Source organism: Phyllopteryx taeniolatus, chromosome 1, assembly GCF_024500385.1.
Source record: "Phyllopteryx taeniolatus isolate TA_2022b chromosome 1, UOR_Ptae_1.2, whole genome shotgun sequence".
NCBI classification, from domain to species: Eukaryota; Metazoa; Chordata; class Actinopteri; order Syngnathiformes; family Syngnathidae; genus Phyllopteryx; species Phyllopteryx taeniolatus.
Window position 1 is genome coordinate 11,535,001 of NC_084502.1, and position 20,039 is coordinate 11,555,039.

The 20,039-nt window shown below is 47.0% G+C and overlaps 1 protein-coding gene across 11 annotated transcripts in view; it reads right to left on the bottom strand.

Moving 5' to 3' along the window:
• The window catches only part of mical1 (microtubule associated monooxygenase, calponin and LIM domain containing 1), a 42,551-nt gene extending 23,492 nt beyond the window's left edge, over window positions 1–19,059 (bottom strand). For 7 of the 11 annotated variants that reach the window (XR_009788239.1, XR_009788233.1, XR_009788238.1 and 4 more), the window contains exons 1-9: window positions 18,834–18,983; window positions 14,823–15,105; window positions 12,284–12,491; window positions 11,272–11,379; window positions 11,075–11,170; window positions 10,750–10,905; window positions 3,668–3,768; window positions 3,311–3,568; window positions 339–454 (exon numbers count right to left, since the gene is read on the bottom strand). Coding sequence is in view for 5 of the 11 variants with exons in the window: in XM_061771420.1 (XP_061627404.1) it covers window positions 339–454; window positions 3,311–3,568; window positions 3,668–3,768; window positions 10,750–10,905; window positions 11,075–11,170; window positions 11,272–11,379; window positions 12,284–12,491; window positions 14,823–15,080 (1,301 nt within the window). In the remaining 6 variants the exon portion in view is untranslated. Of the gene's footprint in view, window positions 1–338; window positions 455–716; window positions 772–3,310; window positions 3,569–3,667; window positions 3,769–10,749; window positions 10,906–11,074; window positions 11,171–11,271; window positions 11,380–12,283; window positions 12,492–14,822; window positions 15,106–18,521; window positions 18,792–18,833 lie in introns of those variants that run through there. The other 4 variants (XR_009788236.1, XM_061771467.1, XM_061771454.1 and 1 more) reach the window with 3 other exon arrangements.
• Window positions 19,060–20,039: the final 980 nt, after the last annotated feature.

The window sequence follows — 20,039 nt, forward strand, 5'->3', positions numbered from 1 at the left end:
GCTAACCACTCAGACATTGTGCCGCGAAGTACAGAGACTTGTGTAACAAAAATAAATAAATAAATCAACCATGGTAACATTAGAAGTATTGATTCACCTCCTGTTCTTAAGTAGAAGTTAAAAAGTACAGACTGATATGTACTGAAGTGCACAAGTAAAAACAAACAACTCGGAAAAATAAATACTCAAGTAAAGTACAGTTATCTTATAAAACCTAAGTACAGCAACGAAGCACAACAGACCCCCGTCTCCGTGGGGGATAGAGACCGAACCCGACGGCGAATCGTGAAAACCCGTCGATAATAAAGCAAGCGGGGGTCCGCTGTGTTTGTACTCACCGCTCAGCCAGGAGCTTGAGGGGAGGCACCCCCAGGCCCCAGCTCCTCACCATCCACGCTGTGTCCAAAGCTGCCAGGAATCCACGAGCGATTCCCGTCCCCAGAGGCCAGAATGGCTGCGGGGGAGAGCACAAAATGGCAGCCGCTCAATTTGAACCATTTTCCTACTGCGCATCCCTGAGAGAGGCGATCCCGTTCGACACCCTGAATGATCGCCTGTCAGTCGCCCCGCTGACACAGAGACACGTGACCATTCACGTACACGTACGTACAGTACCTACACTACAGACAATTTGGGTCCCGCCTCACTCGAGGTTTGCGCGTGCAAAAGGGGGCCCAAACTTGATTGCTCACCATCTACTAAGTGGGCGCACTCACCCGGGATCGCGCCCGCCAAACGGGCAAAATTGCCACGCGGTTCATTTTGCGCATCCTGGGAAGAGAAGATGCAAATACATTGATTTACTACACGTATTATTGAGACGAATTGCCATGGCTGATTTTGCATCTTTAACTATCGCGTCTGAAAAGCAAATGCAAAGCGGCACCATGACCACAGTTATTGTGACGAGGAGGAGACCTAGGCGAAATGAGGAGACCAGAAGAACAGAACAGAAACATTTTTGAAATGCCAGAAAGAAACATTTGTGTGAAATATTTTCTATTCAGTGATGCAACTTTGGAGCTTGTGAATGATCGAAGGCAGTTCTGGGACCACATTCAACCCAGTTTGATCTCAATAAATATATGTGGCCTAATAAGCTATAAATGACAAAAATTCCAAATGTGTCTCGTTGTTTTGGTGCAAATAAGTACATTTGGAAAATAATTACCTTTTTACAAATCTTGTGCGCAATTTGAAATTTCTTATGGGGGTGTCCCGAGCCGATCTTTGAGATCAGTCCGATGTCAGCAAAGGAGTATCAGATCTGATCGGACTGGATCTTATACAAGCAGTCCGTTCCACGCTCCGCTCCGGCGCTTCCATGCAGCAGCGCTCGGCCGGCGTGCAGAACCAACGTGATCACGACGACAGCTTGCTAAGGTGCTCACGTAGTAGCAAGCAAGAGTGAATGTTGCTTGTTTAAAGTCTTTTATTGACACTCCAGTTGAAGTTAACTGGAAAACTAAACTCGCATAACAATAGAATTACACCTATTGAATGTTCAAATACATCACATCCTTCGTTTCTTTTTTGGTTTTTGTTCACAAAAATCGCTGGCTCAAAGCTAACGCACAACGAATGAAAAACACCATTGAAGCGCTAACAGGAATTAGCACCAAACTCACGGCACTTATCTCTCAAAATAATAAATATTGGTTTCCAAACGCTGTAGAAATACATAAAAACAGGCAATATAACAACACTGTCATATATTCTTCAAAACTCTTGTCATATTAACAATATTTGATCGTGACTTCTACTTTCTTAGTTACAGCAAGTGTGTATCTCATTGTTTGCACCACACTGCCCCTCAGAGGTCAAGACGTGCACAGCAGGAACAGTGACCGTCAATCAAACTAAACCCCAGTTCCATCAAGAAGTTCAACAGTGTCTTGCCGCACATGTGGAGAAAGCAAATGTTGTTCCCAACGCATACTGACAGTAAAAAAAATTGAATTGCGGCACAGTGGGGATGACTGGTTAGCCCATTCACCTCACAGTTCTGAGGTTGCAGGTTCAAATCCAGCCTCGCCTGTGTGGAGTTTGCATGTTCTCCCCGTGCCTGCGTGGATTTTCTCCGGGCACTCCGGTTTCCTCCCACGTCCCCAAAACATACACGCTAGGTTAATTGGAGACTCTAAATTGCCCATAGGTGTGAATGTGAGTGTGAATGGGTGTTTGTTTCTATGTGCCCTGCGATTGGCTGGCGACCAGTTCAGGGTGTAGCCCCGCATCTCACCCAAAGTTGGCTGGGATAGACGCCAGCATGCCCGCGACCCGAGTGATAATAAGCGCTATGAAAAATGAATGGATGGATGAACTTGAATTATTATTTTGCACTTCAAATGTATAATTTGTATTTATTATTTATTGAGATTTTTTATCATTTTTTTTTTTTTTTAATTTCATCTATTCAAATGTATATGCTTATGTTGAAGTTAAGCAATGGTTATATTGCAATTTAAATATATTATTTTTGTTATTGGTTTTTATTGACAATTTTCAGGATTTCCTAATATAATTTCTATTGATTTTATTTAATTGTAGCACAGTCTGGGGCGGTTTTATAAAACAACTTAAGATCTAGAAATACTTTTTAATTTACATAAATTTGAGCATTCATCTGGAAATCTTGACGAGCTCAATACTTAACATACCATACAAACTAAAGTCGGAACGTTTCAGAAAGAGGGTTTTGTCTAAATAACTACCCCCCTGTAAACAAAATAAATACAAGTTGTGCATGAACAAACAAAAGGGTTCCACCAAACTAACCTCTTTTCAACCGAAGGAGGTATTCATTTTCACAGAACTGTATTCTTCACAGCAGCATTTGATACAAACTAGGCTTTCTTTGCTCCTGAAACTCGGCATCTTTCAGCCTTCACAAGTGCATCAATATCAGGCGTCAAATCCTCAGTCGCAGCCAATTTCAGAATGTCATATAAGTGGTAAGTGGTCTTTGAAATGGTTGTCAGTGCACCAGTGGACAAAATTCACCACAACAGTCACTTTTATTGAAATCTAGCAGTTAATATGTCATCTATCTCCACGGGCCAGATTGGACTCCCTGACAGGCCAGTTCTCGCCCGTGGGCTGTACGCTTGACTATAAACATATTGTTGAAACTTTGTGGATTAGAATGATGCCACAAATGGGGCCCGGGCCGCAGTTTGGATAAGCACGTTCCATGAACCTCAAGTACAGCGTCAAAAGTAAAAGTCAAAGGGTCAACACCAACGTCATCAGCGGTGGACCCTAAATATGAAATAGTGTACATCATTGTAAACGACAAGGCCGCACCCACCTCCACCAGGCAATCGCCAACGAGAGCTGTCAACAGCTTCTTGCCTCTCCGCTCCCTGACTAGCGAGGCGTTCTCGGCTCGTTGCATGCAGGTGAAGTCGAAGACGGCGACGTCCGGCTGGCGGGCGTGGTTCTGGGCAAACTGCAGCTCGGGTAGTTTGCCCCCCGTGGAAAAGTGGGCGGCGTCACGGGCGTAGCGGCGCAGCGCCTCCTGATCGACGTTGGCCGCTGCCAGCAAATCCTCCGCTTCGTTGAAGTCCTGAACGACACGATGACAAGTTGGAGGAGGTTGGCTATCACTTGCACCTCCAGCTGGCGTCCAGAACAATCTCGCTTCGTCATTGTGATGGATGCGCACCTGTTTGATGACGCCCTTCTTCAGCAAGCTCATCTTTTTGGCAGTCATGACAAAGTAGTGGGTGTCGTCTTTGTAATATACGATATTCTCCAAATCAATACCTGCACAGTAGGACGACAAGGAGCGAGAGCAAGAGAGAGAGAGAGAGAGAGCAAAGAGAATGAGGACAACGAGAACTACACTCTAATGGATGGCAGGTTTACATGAATACATGATCATAATTTGCTTGAAAACTGCCACGCGGATGACTGGTGCCAAGGCCAGACGGGAATGGGTGAAAATGAGCTCACGTCCATCAAGAGCTTGGTTAAACTTTTCACAGTCTCTTTAAAGCCAACCTGACAGTGTCAATCTTTTCAAGTAAAAAGAGGGGGAAAAAAAGAAAAAACAATACCAAAACAGTATTTGAGGGCAACTCTCAAATAGCAGCAGCCAAAAGAACTAGTGCAAAAGGAAAGAAGAAATAATGACGTTGAATTAAATACAACTGGTATGCATTAAGCATGCAAAGAAACTGTTCTGTATGCACGATATTGCACATTACATAATACTGCTTGTACATGTGAAAAAAAGTGTCCAGGAGTATTTTCCTTCCACCCAGTGGGGAATTGTTATCCAAGTGAATACAGACCGCTCTGAAAGACGAGCTGAATCGCTGTTTCCAGTCTGTTTGAGAGCGAGTTCCTTTGCTGCTGCAAAGTGTGACGGATCAGATGCGAGTGATTGTCCAAGATGGATTAGTTGAGCAGACAACAGCCAGGTAGACGGCACTTGCTACCACAAACTGGTAGATCTTGCTGCACACATTGAAGGATCTGAGCTTCCTCAGGAAATACATTCTGCTCAGTCCCTTCTTGTAAACTGCATCCATGTTGGTGCTCCAATCCATCTTATTGTTCAAGTGCACTCCCAAGTACTTGTCCTGTTGCACTCTCTCAGTCCCCTCCTCCCTGATGGCGATAGTTTGAGTGGTGGTCCTGGTCCTCTAAGTCCACAACTACTGTAATTTTGGTAGTGTTGAGGACCAGATGATTGATGACCTGCACCAGTCCACAAAGTTGTCCACCAGCTCTCTGTACTTCCCCAATACCCCCACCAAAACCACAGTCTTCCGAGAACCTCCGCAGATGGCAAGATCCAGAGTTGTATCAGAAGTCTGAGGTGTACATGGTTAATAGAAATAGAGAGAGACCAATCCCTTGTGGTGCTCCGACATCACTGCTCACCCAGTCCGACAGCCGGGGCCTGTTTGATAGGTGGTCAGTTATACAAGAGACACCCATCCAAAATGACTTCTCTCGCAGCAGAAAATGCTGGATGGTATTGAAGGCGCTGGAGAAACCAAAGAACATGACTGCCACAGTACCTATGCGTTAATCCAGATGTGAGTAAGCACAATGAGCATCATCCATGCCATCGTGGGACCGCAGCGGGTCTAGGGCACGTTTCACCTGCGGTCGCAGATGGGCCAGACCCGGTCTCGGCATTGCCTTCATGACTTGTGACGTCAGCGCAACAGGTCTGTGGTCAATGAGGCCAGATGAGGCGGATTTATTTGGTACCGCTACTATGCAAGAGGTTTTCCATAGCAATGGCACCTTTTCCTGCATCAGACTCAGCTTGAAAATCTGTTGCGGGATGCCAGACGGCTGGTACCCTCAAGTCTTCAGGACCCTAACATTAATGCGGTCGGGTCCTGCCGCCTTGGTCAGCCGTGGCCCAATGGTTAAGATCATCGCCTGCCACCGTGGGGGACCTAGGTTCAAGACCCTGACTGGACCATCTGCCAACATCCCCCAGACTCACGGCTGTGGTGACCTTGAGCAAGACACTGATACCCCGAAATGCTCCCTGGGCGCTTCAGCTGGCCCATGCTCCAGTGTGTTCCACTAACGTGTGTGTGTGTTCACTGTGATGGGTTAAATGCAGAGAACAAATTTCATGTGCATGCATGCATGTTCATGACAAAAAAAGGTGATTCTCTTCTCTATTCTTCTTCTTCTTCTTCTTGTCATGGTGCATCTTCTCCAGCTGTCTTCTCATCGGGACATCTGTCACTGTCATATAGGGGCTTGTTCCTTCAGAGGACGGGCAATTACATTTAAAAACAGATGTGTACTTTCTACTTTTTCAAAAAAAGTCTTGGTAATTTTTTTTTTCCAACTTGCCCAGATAAAAACACGACATAAAAACAACAAATGGAGAGAGGAAAAGTCAACCAGAGTTAAGATCTTGATTTGCATCTTCGGGTCTTATAAGGTGGAAAAAAAAACAGGGAGATCATCAACATGGAGGAACGTGAAGTACGTTGCATTAAAAACAATAGCAATAGATTCATCCATCCATCCATTTTCTACCGCTTATCCGAGGTCAGGTCGTGGGGGCAGTAGCTTTAGCAGGGACGCCCAGACTTCCCTCTCCCCAGCCACTTCATCCATCTCTTCCGGGGATCCCGAGGCGTTCCCAGGCTAGCCAAAGGATGTAGTCTCTCCAGCGTGTCCTGCGTCGTCCCCGGGGTCTCCACCCGGTGGGACGTGACCGGAACACCTCACCAGGGAGGCGTCCGGGAGGCATCCGAATCAGATGCCCAGCCACCTCATCTGGCTCATCTCGATGTGAAGGAGCAGCGCCTCTCCTCTGAGCTCCTCCCGGATGACCGAGCTTCTCTAAGGGAGACCCCGGGATCTTGTTCTTTCGGTCATGACCCACAGCTTGTGACCATAGGTGAGGGTAGGAACGTAGATCGACCGGCAAATCGAGAGCTTCGCCTTTCGGCTTAGCTCCTTCTTTACCACAACGGATCGATACAAAGTCCTCACTGCAGACGCTGCACCGATCCGCCTGTCGATCTCCCGTTTCATTCTTCCCTCACTCGTGAACAAGACCCCCAAGATACTTGAACTCCTCCACTTGGGGCAGGATCTCATCCCCGACCTGGAGAGGGCACGCCACCCTTTTCCGACAGAGGACCATGGTCTCGGATTTGGAGGTGCTGATTCTCATCCCAGCCGCTTCACAATCGGCTGCGAACTGCTCCAGTGAGAGTTGGAGGTCACGGCTTGATGAAGCCAACAGAACCACATCATCTGCAAAAAGCAGAGATGCAATACTGAGGCCACCAAACAGCACCCCCTCGTTTTTCTCACCGGAAACTAGTCCGACTTACTGCCGGATATGCGGACCAAACGCTGACTCTGGTCGTACAGGGACCGAACAGCCCGTATCAGGGGGTTCGGTACCCCATACTCCCGACACCCCCCCGCCCCCCCCCCCCCCCGCCACCCCCCAAGGGACACGGTCGAACGCCTTCTCCAAGTCGACAAAACACATGTAGACTGGTTGGGCGAACTCCCATGCACCCTCGAGGACCCTGCCAAGGGTGTAGAGCTGGTCCACTGTTCCATGGCCAGAACGAAAACCACATTGCTCCTCCTGAATCTGAGATTCGACTTCCCGACGGACCCTCCTCTCCAGCACCCCTGAATAGACCTTACCAGGGAGGCTCAGGATTGTGATTCCCCCTGTAGTTGGAACACACCCTCCGGTCCCCTTTCTTGAAAACCCACCCTAGTCTGCCAATCCAGAGGCACTGTCCCCGATGTCCACGCGATGTTGCAGAGGCGTGTCAACCAGGACAGCCCTACAACATCCAGAGCCTTGAGGAACTCCGGGCGAATCTCATCTACCCCCGGGGCCTTGCCACCGGGGAGATTTTTAACCACCTCGGTGACCTCAACCCCAGAGACAGGAGCCCACCGCAGAGAACCCAGCCTCTGCTCCCTCATGGGAAGGCGTGTCGGTGGAATTGAGGAGGTCTTCGAAGTATTCTCCCCACCGGCTCACAACGTCCAGAGTCGAGGTCAGCAGCACCCCATCCCCACTATACACAGTGTTGATGGTGCACTGCTTCCCCCTCCTGAGACGCCGGATGGTGGACCAGAATTTCCTTGAAGCCGTCCGGAAGTCTCCCTCCATGGCCTCACCGAACTCCTCCCAAGCCCGAGTTTTTGCTTCTGCGACCACCGAAGCTGCATTCCGCTTGGCCAGCCGGTACCCATCAGCTGCCTCCGGAGTCCCACAGGCCAAAAAGGCACGATAGGTCTCCTTCTTCAGCTTGACGGCATCCCTCACCGTTGGTGTACACCAACGGGTTCGGGGATTGCCGCCACGACAAGCACCGACCACCTTACGGCCACAGCTCCGGTCGGCCGCCTCAGCAATGGAGGCGCGGAACATGGTTCACTTAGACTCGATGTCCCCCGCCTCCCCCGGAACATGAGAAAAGTTATGTCAGAGGTGGGAGTTGAAACTCCTTCTGACAGGGGATTCTGCCAGACGTTCCCAGCAGACCCTCACAATACGTTTGGGCCTGCCACGTCGGACCGGCATCTTCCCTCATCATCAGATCCAAATCACCACCAGGTGGTGATCAGTTGACAGCTCCACCCCTCTCTTCAACAGAGTGTCCAAGAAATGCGGCCGCAAGTCCGATAACACGACCCCACAAAGTCGATCATCGAACTGCGACCCAGGGTGTCCTGGTGCCAAGTGCACGTGTGGACACCCTTATGCTTGAACATTGTGTTCGTTATGGACAATCCATGATGAGCGCAGAACACCGCTCGAGTTCTGATCGGGGGAACCGTTCCTCCCAATCACGCCCTTCCAGGTCTCACTGTCATTGCCCACGTGAGCATTGAAGTCCCCCAGCAGAACGATGGAGTCCCCAACGGGAGCGCTCTCCAGCACCCCCTCCAAGGATTCCAAAAACGGTGGGTACTCTGAACTGCTGTTTGGTGTATAGGCACAAACAACAGTCAGGACCCGTCCCCCCACCCGAAGGCGGAGGGAGGCTACCCTCTCGTCCACAGAGGTGAAACCCAACGTACAGGCGCCGAGCCGGGGAGCAATAAATATACCCACACCTGCTCGGCGCCTCTCACCGTGGGCAACTCCAGAGTGGAAGAGAGTCCAACCCCTCTCGAGAGGACTTGTACCAGAGCCCAAGCTGTGCGTGGAGGCGAGTCAGACTATATCTAGTCGGACCTTCTCGACCTCACACACCAGCTCGGGCTCCTTCCCTAACAGAGAGGTGACATTCCACGTCCCGAGAGCCAGCTTCTGTAGCCGGGGATCGAATCGCCAAGGTCCCCGCCTTTGGCCACCGCCCAGCTCGCACTGCACCCGACCCCTATGGCCCCTCCCACAGGTGGTGAGCCCATGGGAAGGGGGACCCACGTTAGATTCAGAGAAGCAAAATATCCACCACCCGTAGCTTTCTTTGAAGGATGTGCTTTTTTGTTGGCTCCAAGAATAAATTATGGCAAATGCTTCAGGACTTGTGCCAGGCTAATACAGTGCCATGAAAAAGTATTGGCCCCCTTCTCAAATTCTAATATTTTTGCATCGTTTCCACACTTTGTTTAGGATAATCAAACAAATTTAAATATCAGACAAATATAACCCACGTGAATCTAAAATGCAGTTTTTAAATGGTGATTTCATTTATTAAGGGAACAAAGTTACCTGGCCCTGTGTGAAAAAGTAATGGCCCCCTAAACTGAAGAACTGGTTGGGCCATCCTCAGCAGCAACAACTGAAATCGAGCATTTTCTAGAACTGGCAATGAGTTTTACACATCTCTGTGGAGATATTTTGGCCCCCCTCTTCCTTGCAGAATTGTTTGAATTACAAAAATGGAGGATTTTCGAGCATGAACGGCTTTTTGAAGGTATTGCCACTGCATTTCAATCTGAGTCTGGACTTTGACTAGGCCACAGTTCCAACGGACCACCTGTCTGTGAATAGGAACATTTTCTGGGAAGAGGAACTGCAAAGTCCTCTCGACTCTCATTTGATGTTTAACCAAGGATAAATGTCTGTTTTGATATTTCACAAACTCTGCAGAAAGTTTCCAAATGTATGCCTTGATGTGTGGGTCAACTGTACAAGTGCAATTGCGAGATTTTGAGAATTGTTCGTCTTGATTTGACTCCAAGCAGCATGAAATGTGATAGGAACCATAAGCCTGCCTTCTGAGCTCTCTCTTGCTTTTTGGCTCGTGGTTTTTTTTCCCCTCTGGCTTCTTAGCTCTTCTTGTCTGGCTGGCCTCGGCCAACCCTCCCCCCTGCCCTTTCTTTGTTTGGGCACACGGCTCGGTAACCGCGGGGCTTGGGGATGGAGATCCGGCTCCCTAGCCTCCGTGGACCGCAGGTGCCAAGCCTCCCCAACAGTTGCTGTTCGGCTCCCGGCCAAGCGCGAGTTCTCCGAACTTGCGAGCGGATCCCGGCAAGCAGGCGGGGAGAGAGACGGTCATATTCTCCCAAGGAGCGTGACGAACAACCATTTTTCGTCTTCTGCCTCTTTTGTTTTTAGTTTTCTTTTTCTACATCTTTTTCTTCTGCAACCAAATCTGTCTCTGTGCGTCCTGAGACACTCCCAGAGGCCAGTTCATTTACGTTCGTGAGTAGACCACTGCAAGTGTTTTCCAGACTGTACAATATTAGTGCCTAATAATTTCGGGGAAATTACTAGCTTCAGACAAAATCTAAACTTTGTCTTCTCTCTCTTCCGGAATGGACGCGTTAAATGCTCGCGTTTTCCACTTTAACACAACACACGATGTTCTACTTCCCTTCTCGTATGCCTATTTTTCTTCTTTTTACCATTATTAGTGTTATTTTCTTTCTTTAGTTAGACCCCTTTGTGTGTATCCCTCTTGATCCCTTGTAAATATATACCATCAAATTCCACTCTTGGTTGTGTTTTGTGTGTGTTCCGAGTTTAAGTAGGCCTCTCAAAATGTCATAAAGCGTAGCAACCTTCAGATTACGAGACTGATAGAAAGGTTTGTCACTTTCCCTAAATTTTATACATATAAAAAGTGACGTGGTGCCCCTTTACGAGATTGATTTTAATGAGTAAACCTAAAATTACGCTAAACCGGAAGTAACGCAGGAGTCGCTTCCGGCTTGATCTTTTCCCAAATTAATTACATTTTTAGTTAACCCTCATATATGCTACACTAGATAATGTTGATTTTCCTCACTATTTCTGTCATCTGACCACAAGTGGGTTCCTACCGGTCTCTGTCAGAAGGTCCTGGAAGAACTTCTGGTTGTAGATGCGGGCCACACCGCTGATCTCTGCCACTTGGGCTTCCGCCGCAGTGCACCTGTTGACGAAGTTGGCCGTGATGCCGATGGCTAGCTTGCCTCTCAGCTCCTTGTGCTTGAAGCCTAGCAGCCCGGGAACGGGGCAGACAAAAATGGGACAGATCAACACTTACGTGTTGAACGCGCAGTACGATGATAATGAGGCTGTGTTGAGTAACGGCATCGAGGCTCGCAAAATGTCAGACTGCCGCCGGTCACGGCCCCCGTTGCGACAGCATGTGGTTTGTCTCACCCTCTGGGACGAACTTGCCTCCACCGGCAGAGATGAAAACATCAAACTGGTAGGCCGAAGCAGGATGAGTCTCGGGGAGCACCTTAGCCGTCCAACCTGTCAAATTCAAGAAAGAGCAGTGCCTCAGCAGAGATGGACATAAACCAAGTGCGCAGATGCTGCACTGAATGAGTCAGCCAAAAAGGTCTGAGGTCTACCTTTCTCTCCTGAGGGCTCAAGCAGACCCTGGAACTCCACTCCAGTGTGAATCTCCACCCCAAGGAGGAGAGACATCTTTAAAAGAATTAACTGCAGCTGACGAATGCCTGCAAACCAAAAGGTCCATTCAATTTCAACTGCCTTCACATCCCTCGAGTTCAATCAGAGCTCTCCTAACTACGGCCCACCCTCCATTTGTAGCAGGCCTGCAGCATATACTCAAATTCACAATTGACACACCCTGTGCTGTTTGCCTGTGTTGTACTACTTACTTTCTACTGGTAACCTTGTATTGCTCAGTGACTGTTTTCTTATGTCTATGTCTCAAAAGTATTCTCTGCCAATTGACTGTCTGTCGTCGTACTAGAGCGGCTCCAACTACCGGAGACAAATTCCTCGTGTGTTTTTGACATACTTGGAAAATAAAGATGATTCTGATTCTGGGTGGCAAGGTTAGAGAAGAAAATAAATAATTTAATCTATTTTTTAATTGAAATCCTTTAGAAAAGAAATGTAACTCCTCATCCCAACTATACCGTTAGTTTCTTTCCCCAAAGATTATGACTGGGTTTTCACTCAGTTCTGTTACACCCCCCCCCCCCCCCCCCCCCCCCCCCCGGAAAATGTGGAATATTGCAAAAGTCACATGGTCCATAAGGGGCACATAATGTAAGTCGAATGCATTAGTATGATGATGATAATTATGATTCTAAGATGAAATTTCAGTTGATTTTAAGAGGGTTACAAGAATCAAAATATAATCAGTAATTTGGTGGAACGGCCCCCACAAGTGTGATTGTGAGTGGGAGTGCTCTTATGTGTCCTGACTCCTGTGATTGGCTGGACACCAATCCAGGGTACAAAGTCAGCTGTGATAGGCTCCAGCTGACCCGTGACCTGAGTGAGGATGATGGAGGAATGGATCTTGATTTCCTTCAAGCTTGCTTGTCATTTTATGTCACTTAAATATATCGTAAAATCTATCGCATACCGTACGACGTCCATACTCACTGATGTGATCCAGCGAGCTGGTGCAGAATTTTCCGTAGAACTTCTTTGCGCCGAGGCCGCGAAGGTCACAAATGGTGAAGGGCCACAGGTGGAGGACATTGTTCCTGGAGAAGGTCTCTCGCTTCTCTAGCACCACCACCCGAGCCCCCAGCAGGGAGAGTTCAATGGCTGTCCTCAGCCCACACGGCCCGGCCCCCAGGATCAGACACTGAGGGGAACGAGCAGACGGGCGGTCCGTTACGACCACTATGGGAGGATTCAACTCCAACCTGTCCTTGACCCTGAGCCTCAGCGTTGCAAAACGATGAGAGAACGGTGAGGTGGCAACCCCCCCATCCCAAAAAAAAAAAAAAGAGATTGGTATCAGTTAAGCTCCTTGTACCGACGGAAAAGTAATCCATGAACATGTGGGTATCCAAAAGATATTCAAAATAATATGCAGAAGTAAATACAGTATAATAATAGAGAAAAACTAGGAGTAATGGACGCCAACCACTCCAAAAATATTTAAGTCATAAATATACCACAAACTATGATCCCAAAACACAAATATTATTTGAAACTCATCTTACAAGATGAGCCTAAACAATGCATTTCATTTTGAAACCAGTAATGCAAGGACACTGGTGTGTATGTCGCCGCTTCCTGACCCGTAAAAATAGCAATTTTAGAGCAATAATGTCTTTATTAGGTTGAGCTTTTTAAACAGCCACCCGACAGAACAAAACCAAATATACAGCCAATATTCTCCAAACTTTAACAACAATTAGCTCCACGCAAAGATCTTAGAAGAGTCGAAATGTATCACTTGAACATTGTTCCTTGACACCACTCACTACTTTCTTATTACCAGGGCCTTGGTGGCATCTTATAGAAGCTTACAGGTGATGCGTGAGTTTTTCCAGCCAATAGGTTCTACAGAAAAATATACAAATAGGCGACTTTGTGAAATGTTTCAGATAAATTTCCATGGGCGGTTATGCTGGGCAATTTTGGAAATAAGCATAAATATAAACATTTTGTTTTGCCATAAAACATCAATGCAAAATGTCATCCTTTTTAATCATATTAACGTAATTTCTCGTGTATAATGCACAATTTGTTCCCCTAGAAATTTGTCAAAAATCAAGTGCGTATAATGCATAGTTATAGTAGAAGTTGGAACATTTTTACACAATCAAATGAGGTATATTACTAGATATTAGATGAAAAAGACGCACATTAGCTTTGATATTATGTGACTTTATAATTTTGCATTTTATTGAGGTTTACAATAACAAAACTACGATTTATTTTGCATTTTATTAGACTTTACTTCCTGCTCCCGTACAGTGCAGATGCTTCTGCTGCTTGCTCCTGCCTTGCTTGCATTTCTGTTGCTGATCAGCTTGATTTTTGTTGTCTTTTTCTTTTTCTCTTCTAAAGTACGCCAGACACAGCAACTCCTGGATACCTTTTAAACCTGTGTGACTGTACTTATTTTTTTTGATACAGTCGGCTATTCCCTCACTGTAACGTGAGGGTGAACAAGACCACAAACAAGATGCCTCCCTTTTCCACTGAGGACTATGACAAACTCTTTCACAAGATGGCGATATTAGCGATGAAAATGCACCGTCTCGTCGTTGTGGAAGTAAATGGACAGTCTGTGAATTAAAGCACCTTACCGATGTCCCAAAACAGTGGACAGGAACAGACTCAGATGACGGACGCAGCCTGTGAAAACGGCACTAAATCCGGCAATGACTCCACCAGTAAGCCTGCCTGGACTTTGCTGGGAGCAAAACCTAAAAATATGGGTCAGCGGACAACATGGAGCCCATATCATATCAAACATTTGACTGGCTAGAAAATCATGGGTGCGCATTGTATATGGGTAGAAGACTTCTTGATTTTGGGGCGCACAGCATCATCAAGAGCGTATTATACAGGAGAAATCATGGTAAATCTTATTGATATTTAATCATACGATAAAAAGCATGACATTTCCAAAGATTTATTCAAATTTTAAATATTTGTTTGGATAATCAATTATTTCATTGAAGAAGAAAAACATGAATGTTGAGGTAAATATTACTCATTCTCCTGACCTAACCCATTAAAAAAATAACATCCCCATCCAAAAACAAGGACAAATTCCCATTCAAAATGTTAAATGAAGAGAGCCCCTCCCCTTCCAAAAATATCCCATTTCAAATGTAAAAAAAAAAATTAAAAAATTATAATAAATCCATAATTTTGCTAGCCTCTGCATTTTTGCTAAACCTATTCAGGCTGAGCATATTCAAGTGTACCTTCAGGAAATCTGCTTGTTTTTGTCAGGATTAAGATTCAACCTTCAATTTAGTAAATGCCAATGGACAGTTTCCATTTTGAACACTCCTGTAATTTTGCACCTCTTTTTGTGAATGGCAAACAGCAAACATGTTGGCGGGGCTTCAGTGGAATAATAATAAAAAAAAAATTTAAAGTCAGATGTGCAGTCCAAATATTGCCACACAAGCTTTTTAAAAGGTGAAGAATTGCATCTTTGCGATACCTTGTTTTTGGTGCAGGCTTTCCTTTGCTGGTAGTCCGGGTGAGAGGCCCTCTTGTCCAGCTTTGTCCACAAGGCTTTGGCCCGCCAGTAGTTGAGCCTCTCTTTCAGCTCGCTGCAGAAGCTCTGGAAATCCTTCCGATCGATGTCCAGCTGCTGACAGAGCTCATCAAAGTGCCGCTGAACATCCTTACAGTCCTGCGCTTGGACGAAGCGGTCAAAGGCCGCGTGGGCAGGGTTGACGGGGTCCAGGCTCGCCATGGATGGCGAGAGCCGTCGCGCCGCGCTGCACAAAAACAGGTTGAAGCTTAAAGTGAATGACTTCCTGCCTGCGGAGGTTCAGGATCAAAAGGCCTTGCTGCTGCTAGCTGTTGGACTTTTATACACGTAATCTAGTCTTCCACCTCCTGTGACATGGGAAGTCCCGCACACATGCCGATAGGCCTGATGATTCAACACTGCGCATGTCTTTATCAACAGGTTGGCTGACTCATTGCCAACTTCCTCCTCCTTGTTGTGGGAACCTCTCGTTTGTGTACAAGTGTCATGCTTACGTGTAAGCCTCTGGTGAAGTTTTTGCTTTCAACTTTTTCCACAAGGTTAACATTACTGGAGACTTTTCTATATTTCATCCTGAAAGAATTCAAAAACGAAATAAAAGAAATAAAGAGGCTGCAAAGAACTCCGGGTCAAAGGTACTGAGCAGGATACTGTAGATGTAAAAAGCTTTTATTAATAAGACTTAAAACATAAAAACTTGGCATTTCAGCCTACTGGCCATCACTCGAATGTTGGTAACAAAAAATAGTGTGCAGACATAATGATGCCATGGTGCCATTGAAGTCAGGTGTCCAGCTCCCCATTGTTTTGTCTTATTAGAATACTTAAGAAAAAAAACTAATTATTCAGTATGTTTGTTCAGATTAAATGAGGAAAAAAAATAACTCAAATTCCAGAAGACTCAAAAACACTGAATGAGTAGATTGAAACTGAATCAAAACAAAAGAATGCTAATCAAACAAAGTCTTGGTGGTACAAAAGGTGTATTAGGGCCCCACTGAAATGGAAAAAAGCCGTAATGCTATGTATGAGGGAAAAAAGTTATATCATGTCAAAATTTCACATGGAAAATGTTTTCTCAACATTGAATTAAGGAGGTTATTTTCCAGCACACACTAATCTTTTGAGTCAATAATACAGTCAAATTTGACGTGTCTGTGGCTTGTTCAAGACTACGCTGAACCTGCCGTACGCGTTATTTGATGAAAGTGACATTTCCGGCACGTAACCAAGGCAACGGTTGCCCAAGACAACCTCCCCCCTGTCTCATTTTCAGTTTTTTCCAGAGCTGTATAATCAGTTGCCTCATCATAGTACACGTACACAACAAATTGATACATTTTGAAACCAGAAGTCAAGGAAAATAAGTTAATTCAATTACTGTTCAATTGTAGCAAAAAAACAACAACAAAAGAAACAAGGTGGATGGATAAAAAGTTTTGGGCCATGTTAAACGGAGTAAATATTGCCCTACCAAAACGTGGTTCTGCGATACACTCTGACCTGAACCGTGTTGACTTTGGAGAAGAACGGTCAATATATCTGGCCCACCTAATCAAACAAGATCACGGAATAGGACTTTGGTGGCTCCTTGTCTTATCGCTGTTGTTTAATTACTCTCAACTGAAGTACGTTTGTCAAAAGCGTGTCGCAAGGACCTTAGCTGGTTGACTCACTCTCCAAATCTTCCCATCACGGATTGTACGGGCCGGCTTTACTTGACGCGGCAATGACGGCGCTATTCCGATCCCTCCTAAAGTGATTCAACATACGATTATCCCACAAACAGGCACGCAGCCTCCTCGACACCTTGCACTCCGCACGGTCCGAGTCGCCGAACGAGCCCAGACGGCAGACACTGCACCGTTAATTAGGCTCAACCCAAGGGAAGTAGACTGAAGATGGCGGCTGTTTTTTTGAAAGCCTGCCAAAGGCTAAAAATACTTCTAAATGATTCAACACAGCCCCCTTGTTTTATCTAACTTGTCAGGAATATATATTCACATCCTCTTTTAAGTTCCATGCTAAAAATACAAATATCCCATCCTTACACAACGTCCTGAGTCGAGGCCAGCAGCGCCCCATCCCCACTATACACAGTGTTGATGGTGCACTGCTTCCCCCTCCTGACACGCCGGATGGTGGACCAGAATTTCCTCGAAGCCGTCCGGAAGTCTTTCTCCATGGCCTCACCGAACTCCTCCCATAGCCGAGTTTTTGTACTCATCAGCTGCCTCAGGAGTCCCACAGGCCAAAAGCCCCAAAACGACTCCTTCTTCAAGTGAGACCTTCCAGGTCTCACTGTCATTGCCCACGTGAGCATTGAAGTCCCCCAGCAGAACGATGGAGTCCCCAGCGGGAGTGCTCTCCAGCACCCCTTCCAAGGACTCCAAAAAGGGTGGGTACTCTGAACTGCTGTTTGGTGCATAGGCACAAACAACAGTCAGGACCCATCCCCCCACCCGAAGGCGGAGGGAGGCTACCCTCTCGTCCACCGGAGTGACCCCCAACGTACAGGCGCCGAGCCGGGGAGCAATAAGTATACCCACACCTGCTCTGCGCCTCTCACCGTGGGCAACTCCAGAGTGGAAGAGAGTCCAACCCCTCTCGAGAGGACTGGTACCAGAGCCCAAGCTGTGCGTGGAAGCGAGTCCGACTATATCTAGCCGGAACTTCTCGACCTCACACACCAGCTCGGGCTCCTTCCCTGCCAGAGAGGTGACATTCCACGTCCCTAGAGCCAGCTTCTGTAGCCGGGGATCGGATCGCCAAGGTCCCCGCCTTCGGCCACCGCCCAACTCGCACTGCACCCGACCCCTATGGCCCCTCCCACAGGTGGTGAGCTCATGGGAAGGGGGACCCACGTTACCCTCTCGGGCTGTGCCTGGCCGGGCCCCATGGCTGCAGGCCCGGCCACCAGGCGCTCGCCTTCGAGCCCCACCTCCAGGCCTGGCTCCAGAGGGGGCAAGTGAAACCTAAATCCATTAATTGTACTCGTCATAGGGGTTTTTGGAGCCGTGCTTTGTCTGGTCCCTGACCTAGGACCCGTTTGCCATGGGTGACCCTACCAGGGGCATAAAGCCCCAGACAACTTCGCTCCTAGGATCATTGGGACACACAAACCCCTCCACCACGATAAGGTAACGGCTCAAGGAGGGGCGGAAATCTCTGTGTCCCAGGTAATTCGCTGTGTTATACTAATGTCTGCACCCTAGTCCACGCAAGGTGAGAGATCAACAGGTGTACCGCGGCCCGCCCACTTCTTTAAATTGGACCAAAAATGAGTGTTACCACAACGATGTATCTTTGTTCAACCAGCTATCTATGCCGGTGATTTATAGTGACAGGCAGAAAAATCCAAAGCTTTTCATTAGATTTGCAAGTATATCGGCCATGTGCCGTAGTCTCGCTAATCTGTTCTAACACAATCGATAAATCATAATGACATTATCTTTTTGTATGAAAAATACTTGATAAATATAAAATAATCCAAGGAAAAGCAATAAATCCACCATTAACTGAGGATGCCTTCTTTTGCCAAGTGACCGCGTATTTATACTAGTCCCACGCTCCCCATGCGTAACCTCGAAACATTGTATCTTGGTACCGTCGAGGTCCCCGTGTAAATTTCGAATACTGTACCTGTCGGCAAGTCCGCGCGCTGGCAAACTCGTTTCGTTTGGGAGGAACACTTACGCCTACTATGCGCCAGTATTTTATTTTGGAGGTGGTGTCAAAAGTTTGAGAAAAAACCCAATCAAATCAAATCCGATTATCGCGGGCTGGTGTAGGGACTAAAGAAGATCTCATCAAGTCTTCGTTTGAGGACTGTCGAGCGAACAGCAAGTCAGGAAACCGCACCTGACGTCACATATTCAGCTCCCAAAAAAACTAAACTTCCGCGCACGACACAGCCGCAATTCGGTCCGAAGACATCCTCGAAAGCCAACTTACTTCAAGCAGTCGGGAAAGGAAGCAAATCCCGGTCGTCGAATTCACCTTGTTGCCACCTGCGTCCCGGCTGGCGAGCACGCGCCGCTGCTCGTCATCGGCGCGCGCGCGCCCCTCACTTCCGGAACGCGCGCGCGCATAAGCTGTCCCACTTGTTTGCTGCCTTCGACCACACCAACACAACCAACAACAACAACCGTTTCCCTTTGTTTTCTTTTACACTACTTGGCCTATAAACTGTCAAAAGACACACCACGATTACAAAGTCACCAAAATTGTCTTTCAAAATTCGGTAGAAGAACAAATACTTGAACACTAACCCTTGAACCCTAAGTCGAGCTTGGGGGGAGGAGCTTGCCGAAAGTGAATTGTGACCTTAGACCTTGGAACCATAGTAATAGGGTTACCAGGAAACAAAACTCAATATCATTGAAACTGAAACACAGACCATGACGATTCATATCAGATGTTTCCCCCTCTTCTGAAATAATTTAGTTTGGAAGGAAAACAAGCATGAGGATATATGTATGGATATGTGTAATGTATTCTGTATCTGTGTCTGTGTGTGTGCGTGTATTTATTTTTGTAAATGATTCCAATTAGAAACAAGAGGAGTATGTCGTGGTAAAATGCCAAACGGTGTTAAAAGCGGAGGATTGCCCAACCTCCACTGTGGTTCCGTCCCGCCGTGCGGCCTTCCCCGGTCGGCTTCTTCTGCTGTGACAATGAGCAAACGCCCTCCCCAAAAGGTCCGAGTGAACGGTCCCACCTTCGAACCTAGCTTCGTCGGAATGAACCCTCCTGTCTTTAAGCCGTCCTGGAGCGAGTCGTCCAGGATGAGGCGGACGACGGGCCGGCGGTGTCCCACGTGCCACTCTTGCCGCACGTCCCGCCGCAACATTCACAAATCCCATCGCGTCCACCTCGTCTGAACGGGAACTCTACAATCGGACGCTCGAGCTTCTGCCAAGACGGAGCAAAGTCGCAATGAAATCTGAAAATTGGAGAAGTGGAAAATGTGATGGTTTTTTTATGAGGCATTTGTGTTCATGATCCAGTATTACGTTTCTAGTAGTATAAACTTTCCAGATTTTCTCGTTCAAGGTCATTTTTCCAAAGCTAATTTGTTTTCATTGGGAACCCGTTTTGATACGGTAAGTGATGCAATTTCTCCATTTTACGTAAAAATTGACTCAGCGGTCTGTGTGT